General features: G+C 36.4%; 1 protein-coding gene across 1 annotated transcript; it reads left to right on the top strand.

Annotated features, from left to right (window-relative positions):
* Window positions 1-289: 289 nt before the first annotated feature.
* On the top strand, window positions 290-4,108 carry LOC143793355 (fatty acid-binding protein, liver-like). Its single transcript, XM_077280255.1, has 4 exons — window positions 290-447; window positions 2,070-2,242; window positions 2,924-3,013; window positions 4,001-4,108. The coding sequence occupies exons 1-4, from the start codon at window positions 381-383 to the stop codon at window positions 4,052-4,054; spliced, it is 384 nt and encodes a 127-aa protein (XP_077136370.1). The 5' UTR covers window positions 290-380; the 3' UTR covers window positions 4,055-4,108.
* Window positions 4,109-7,823: the final 3,715 nt, after the last annotated feature.

Raw genomic sequence — 7,823 nt, 5'->3', positions numbered from 1 at the left:
AAATTTGTAGTGTATTAGTTGCAATCTTCTAAGATGCGGAATAAATAAGAAGTCACCTGAGAAGTTGAAGAGATGTCTTTTAAGACTCTAGCCTTTGCCCTATTCAGGAGCAGTAGACGATTTATCTGCTATCATTGGATTCGATATCACTAAGTGCTCGTTATCACTCGGAGCTGTTACATAGTGGTCAGCATGACCATTGCTCCGTAAGGCAAACGTTAATGTTTGAGCGGAGTTGTAAAGGCAAAGATGACATCACCTTACCTCTGATCAGCCTGATAAATCAGGACATTTAAGCTCAGGCAGGACTGAGGTTCTCCTTCACTTCATCTCTCTCTCTCTCTGTCACTCACTTTGTAGCTGAAAACTTTTCCCTCAAAATGTCTTTTGCTGGAACCTATGAGCTGCAGTCCCATGAAAATTTTGAGGTGTTCATGAAAGCCATTGGTAAGTGACAATGACATAAAACTGTACTGGAACAATATGATAGAGTTTGGAGGTAGAGAAGATGTTCAATCAGGTAGAATCTGATTGTCCTAATGCTTAGGGTTTGAGGAATAAGATGTCCCTCAAACAAGAGAAGGATACAGTAATGTCACTGCACTATTACCAGTGATATCGCTAGAATTAGGACAAGGGTTTAGGGTGGTCTTATTATTGGAATATCGGTAATTCACTAATGTTTAACTTGTATATCATTACTAGTCTCATAGTACCTGAGAGCACCAGTTATGGTCATCTTACTTGGTTGGCACCTCAGTAGATGCACTTACCTAGAAACCTATTTGAGAAGATATCTGTAAATTATAGTAGAATTAATAACTCACGCCAACTTTTCCTGATATATGGAACCAAACATGATGATCTATATCAAGTTCTATTCTTGGTCTACCATATTGGATGGCATCAACTGGTATAGGATTTTCTTAGTTAGATGACCTCTTAGAAGGTACAAATATGGTTAAAAGACTTTTTTGTAATGTTTTGTCTAAATTATAGCAAGAGTGAATACTTCACCTGCTCCTCTAAAAATATATGGTTCAAAGCATGATGGTGTATGGTCCTATCACTTGCTATACATAGGTATTTTTTTCATCTAGTATAAATGCCACTATATTTCCTGAATCTGGTATTTTTTTACTTTTTACTTCTGCACCTCTCCGTTCCAGAGATATAGCCCCTTTTTTCCCTTTATACAAATCTCCTATTTTTAGCCAATCGGGTGTGGTTCCCAAGAATACTCCCACTGAAAATATTTGAACCACATGCCCACTTAGTTAACAGGACTAGATTTACATACAAGAAAGAGTGAGCCATATCTAAGGAACAGATAGGCGTAGGAACTAACGAAAAATAACTCCAGATTCAGGAGAACAGCAGCATTTCACCTGGATAAAAAAAATTACCAGTGAAAAGTCCTTTTTAATTATGTTCTTATTTTATGTTGTCAAAGATTGCTTCAAGTAGTATATGATAATTCTTACTTGATGACCCTTTAGTAGGTATTGATGACCATTAAGGGTAGGTTGGGTTTAAATGATAGTAGCCGAAGGATATTATTGGTACCAATCCAAATTTCTACTATTTTGGAAATTAATGACTGGTCGGTAATTAGGGTACATTAGTCTCTTGCCATGAAGATTTCTTCATCCTTGTGATATTTGTCAGGGTTGATTAGACTTTTTGTCCCCTAAACTCAAAAGCCCAGAACATGGTAAAAGTGTTGTCAGATCTCACCTCCAAAGACTCCGAGATGTCAAGCAAAATCTTAAATGCTTATCGGGACCAGGGTTGATTAGACTTTTTGTTCCCTAAACTCAAAAGCCCAGAACCAGAACATGATAAAAGGTGTTGTCACTCAGATCTCACTTCAAAAACTCCGAGATGTCCAGCAAAATCTTAAATGCTTGCTGGCACCAGGGTTGATTAGACTTCTTGTTCCCTAAATTCAAAAGCCCAGAACCAGAACATGATAAAGGTCTTGTCAGATCTCACCTTCCAAAAAATGTTACATCCTTACCGGGACCATGTCAAATGTTTGTGTTGATTTTCAACGCTCTTTGTTTCAGGTCTCCCTGATGAGTTAATTCAGATAGGAAAAGATATCAAGAGTGTAACCAAGATTGAGCAGAATGGAGATCACTTTGTGGTCACGGTGACTACCGGACCTAAAGTTCTACGTAATGAATTTGACATTGGCAAAGAGTCAGACATCGAAACCCTTACAGAAGAAAAAATCAAGGTAAGAAGAATATTTGTGTCTTGAAAAAAAAAAGAATTTTCCTTAAAGGGGCTCTATAGTTTTGCAAAGATTTTCCTACTATTTTCCTACTATCAGAAAAAAAACAGCACCGCACCATGAACAGGTTATCTGTCGTACTGCATCTTAGTTCCATTCAATTCAGTCCTACTCCAGGTGGAGGTGCCAAACACAACCACCATTAGACAGGCTGAAATAACAGAAGGACTACGCTGTTTTTAAGTCAATGTTTAACTATTGTGTACACCTTTCAACCAGTAAATATTACAATAGTTGACCCCCATCGATATAGATTGACATTGGTGTTTAGCATTGTACTATAGACTATGAGGTGTACCCTTCTATACTCTGCCTTTAATTCCCTTGTTCCTAATCGGATAGGATGGTAAATCTTACTCTTTTATGGTAAATAGGTAGCATTGGTGTTATACCAAAAAATTTGTAGGACTAGGCCAAAGCCCGGTATGGAAACATGTGTCAAATGTTTACTCAAATTCTCCAAAGTGAAGGCATGGGCAAAGTTTTCCCTGCTTTTTAATGCAATTCTTTAAGGTTCCTCAACAGGTCATGTCAAAAAAGTATTTCGTTGAAATATATATTCTGGAAATGTTCTCCTAAATCTAGAGGGTTTATCCATTGACCAATGCCTTTGTTTCCTTCTAGACTACAGTTAATATTGTGGACGGCAAGCTGGTGGTGCAACTGAAGTCTGTCAAATCTGTCACAGAAATTTCAGGAGATATCCTAACCAATGTGAGTTTTCTTCACCTGGATTATTGAGACTGAGGGAAAAATATTCAACTGTGTTCTTCTTCCATAGACCAAACTCAAACATATCCAGTGTAGCATAAAACTAGACTAAACACTCCTGCCCAGACCTTTCAGTGATCAGTGGGAATCTTAGCACCTAGACCAACAATTACCAAAACTACTAACATGGAAACACAAAAAGCAATGGAACGAAATTGAAAGGGAGAAGATACAGAATAGACATTGGAAAAAACTTTTTGACAGTGAGGGTGATCAATGAGTGGAACAGGCTGCCACGAGAGGTGGTGAGTTCTTCCATGGAAGTCTTCAAACAGAGGCTGGACAGACGTCTGTCTGGGATGGTTTAGTGACTCCTGCTTTGAGCAGGGGTTGGACCAGATGACCCTGGAGGTCCCTTCCAATTCTACCATTCTATGACTCTATGTCACTATAGCAAGTCAACGTTTTAGACAAGTGTAGCCATTCTGAAACGTTGATCTATCATATGTGCCACAAACAGGTAATATTTTACTGTGGTGTAAACGCCGCTGTTCTCCTGAATCTGGTGATATTTCTCTTTCGTTACTGTGTCTCTCCATTACAGAGATATGGCACCATCTTTCCTATGTACAAATCCAGTATTTTTATCCAAATGGGCGAGGTCCTCAAGAACACTCCCATGAGGGAGCATGATAAGCTACATTTACATACAAGAGGGAGCCATATCTCAGGATAAGACTGGCTCCGGGATAAAAGAAAAAGAAACACTGGATTCAGGAGAACAGCGCCGTATACATGATGCAAAAATTACAGAAATATGGAAACTGACATGTCCTCTATAAAGAATAATAATCAGACTGGTGCTTCAGCTAAAATGTCATGCTCATCAGCAGTTCAGGGTCTTTATATAGTTTTATTACATAGTAAGTGTGATCACATTCCGTATATTGTTACTTCTAATAATTGTAATAATCTTGTTTTATCTCTTAGGTTATGACTCTGAGAGACATCGTCTACAAGAGAGTGAGCAAGAGGGTGGCATAAATGAGAAACCTGCTATTACTTTTACTGTGTAAAATAAATGATGGCAAAATAAAAGTCTCATGTTTACAATAAATTATCACAGTGCTCCAAATTTCTAAAAATCGTGTAACAAAAAAACAAATTTCATAAATAGGACAAGATATTGTGGTAGTTATATTCTTGGTCATAGGGGGCAGTATTATAGTAGTTATATTCTTGTACATAGGAGCAGTATTATAGTAGTTATATTCTTGTACATAGGGGCAGTATTATAGTAGTTATATTCTTGTACATAGGGGCAGTATTATAGTAGTTATATTCTTGTACATAGGGGGCAGTATTATAGTAGTTATATTCTTGTACATAGGAGGCAGTATTATAGTAGTTATATTCTTGTACATAGGGGCAGTATTATAGTAGTTATATTCTTGTACATAGGAGCAGTATTGTAGTAGTTATATTCTTGTAGATAGGAGCAGTATTATAGTAGTTATATTCTTGTACATAGGAGCAGTATTATAGTAGTTATATTCTTGTACATAGGAGCAGTATTATAGTAGTTATATTCTTGTACATAGAGGCAGTATTATAGTAGTTATATTCTTGTACATAGGGGCAGTATTATAGTAGTTATATTCTTGTACATAGGGGCAGTATTATAGTAGTTATATTCTTGTACATAGGAGCAGTATTATAGTAGTTATATTATTGTACATAGGAGGCAGTATTATAGTAGTTATATTCTTGTATATAGGGGCAGTATTATAGTAGTTATATTCTTGTATATAGGGGCAGTATTATAGTAGTTATATTCTTGTACATAGGAGCAGTATTATAGTAGTTATATTCTTGTACATAGGAGCAGTATTATAGTAGTTATATTCTTGTACATAGGGGCAGTATTATAGTAGTTATATTCTTGTACATAGGGGCAGTATTATAGTAGTTATATTCTTGTACACAGGAGCAGTATTATAGTAGTTATATTCTTGTACACAGGGCCAGTATTATAGTAGTTATATTCTTGTACATAGGGGCAGTATTATAGTAGTTATATTCTTGTACATAGGGGCAGTATTATAGTAGTTATATTCTTGTACATAGGGGCAGTATTATAGTAGTTATATTCTTGTACATAGGGGGCAGTATTATAGTAGTTATATTCTTGTACATAGGGGCAGTATTATAGTAGTTATATTCTTGTACATAGGAGCAGTATTATAGTAGTTATATTCTTGTACATAGGGGCAGTAGTATAGTAGTTATATTCTTGTACATAGGGGGCAGTATTATAGTAGTTATATTCTTGTACATAGGGGCAGTATTATAGTAGTTATATTCCTGTACATAGGAGCAGTATTATAGTAGTTATATTCTTGTACATAGGGGGCAGTATTATGGTAGTTATATTCTTGTACATAGGAGCAGTATTATAGTAGTTATATTCTTGTACATAGGGGCAGTATTATAGTAGTTATATTCTTGTACATAGGGGGCAGTATTATAGTAGTTATATTCTTGTACATAGGGGCAGTATTATAGTAGTTATATTCTTGTACATAGATGCAGTATTATAGTAGTTATATTCTTGTACATAGGAGCAGCTTTATAGTAGTTATATTCTTATACATAGGAGGCAGTATTATAGTAGTTATATTCTTGCACATAGGAGCAGTATTATAGAAGTTATATTCTTGTACATAGGGGCAGTATTATAGTAGTTATATTCTTGTACATAGGAGCAGTATTATAGTAGTTATATTCTTGTACATAGGGGGCAGTATTATGGTAGTTATATTCTTGTACATAGGAGCAGTATTATAGTAGTTATATTCTTGTACGTAGGAGCAGTATTATAGAAGTTATATTCTTGTACATAGGGGCAGTATTATAGTAGTTATATTCTTGTACGTAGGAGCAGTATTATAGAAGTTATATTCTTGTACATAGGGGCAGTATTATAGTAGTTATATTCTTGTACATAAGAGCAGTATTATAGTAGTTATATTCTTGTACATAGGGGGCAGTATTATGGTAGTTATATTCTTGTACATAGGAGCAGTATTATAGTAGTTATATTCTTGTACATAGGGGCAGTATTATAGTAGTTATATTCTTGTACATAGGGGGCAGTATTATAGTAGTTATATTCTTGTACATAGGAGCAGTATTATAGTAGTTATATTCTTGTACATAGGGGCAGTATTATAGTAGTTATATTCTTGTACATAGGGGGCAGTATTATAGTAGTTGTATTCTTGTACATAGGGGCAGCATTATAGTAGTTATATTCTTGTACATAGATGCAGTATTATAGTAGTTATATTCTTTTCTAAATACGGGCAAAGTATATTAAATAGCAAATAGTCAGGGTACAAAAAATAATCAGTTTAATCAAGGAAATGTGTTGGACTAAATGTACCAATAGATAAAATGGCAATTGAAAGTTCAGCACAAGAAATATTGACACAGCATAAAGGAGAAAACATTGTGCAAGGAGAATCAATTATAGAGAAAATATCAAAAGTTTCTTAGTGGATTAAAACATATATAAAACTTAAAGAGAATCTGCCAGTAGATGGTACCACACCGCTGCAAGAAGGAGGTAACTGTAGATGACATAAAGCCAGATAATATGATATTTGATCAGGCTGCTGATAATACAGTCTTTGATAAACAGTCTATGTCATAATAATGTGGGCGTGTTAAAAACACCAAGTGGTAAAAGAATCAAAGAAATGTTTCACTGAATAACCATTAACACAAAGATTGACCCAAAAAGTAAACAAGTTGGAAACAAGACGAATAGTTACCTCTTGTCGTGGTGTGGTATCTCTTCCCCGACGCGTGTTTTGGCGGTTAAGCCTTCCTCTGGGGGAATGGCAAAACACCAAACAGGAAGAGTATAAATATATAAGAAAAGCCATCGCCAATCTTAAGGAGAAGTACAACCAGATCATCAGAGAATAATGAGTGAGCAAAGGGGATTGACGCTTGTGATGCAGACGTCAGCCAGAACACTGCATCAAGGAGAGTGTCAAAAAACGCACTATTACCGCCATATGGTGACACATAGTGGTAGAAACCAATCCTGTAAGACATACAAGTGATTATAGTACAGTTATATATAGTGATGTTCTTTCTGATGGAGTCTTTCACTTTTCCCATCTTTTCCGTCTGGCCCAGACCGACATAACAACTTTTCTAGCCACCACTCATCTGCAGAGAATACAGGAAAGACACATTTCACTTCTCACATTTCCAGCCCCGTCCCCATCTATCCCCAACCTGCACTAATGCTACATCCAGTGCTGAGCCACGGCTTCCATATGTGTCCCTATTACTGCACTTGCTGTCTAGGACAACAACTGTGCTCCTCTTATTGCCACACATAATAATGCCCACCACCATGCCTCCACATAATAATGTCATCCATTTTGCCTTGCATATTAATAATGTCTACTTTGCACTCTCTATATTCCCTGTGCAAATGCCTTAAAAAAACAGTGTCCACATTTGTACCCTTGATGGGCACAATACTCTGCGTGCCGCTATAACAAGAAAGCTTCTTAAATGTCCACGTAACATTTAATAATCTCCACTAAGTCTCCTAATGTACAGCTCCTCTATATACATTATGGTGGGCACCCAGCTCCCTCATGCAGAGTATGATGCCCCCACAGCAGCCCTATATTTATTATGATGGGTCCACAGCTCCCCTACACACAGTATGATACCCATACAGATCCACTATACATATTATGATGTCCCCACTGCTCCCCCAAAACAC

The sequence above is a fragment of the Ranitomeya variabilis genome, chromosome 1 (assembly GCF_051348905.1).
Source record: "Ranitomeya variabilis isolate aRanVar5 chromosome 1, aRanVar5.hap1, whole genome shotgun sequence".
NCBI lineage: Eukaryota > Metazoa > Chordata > Amphibia > Anura > Dendrobatidae > Ranitomeya > Ranitomeya variabilis.
The sequence above is the reverse complement of the archived record's forward strand: the minus strand, read 5'-3'. Positions and strand labels throughout refer to the sequence as shown.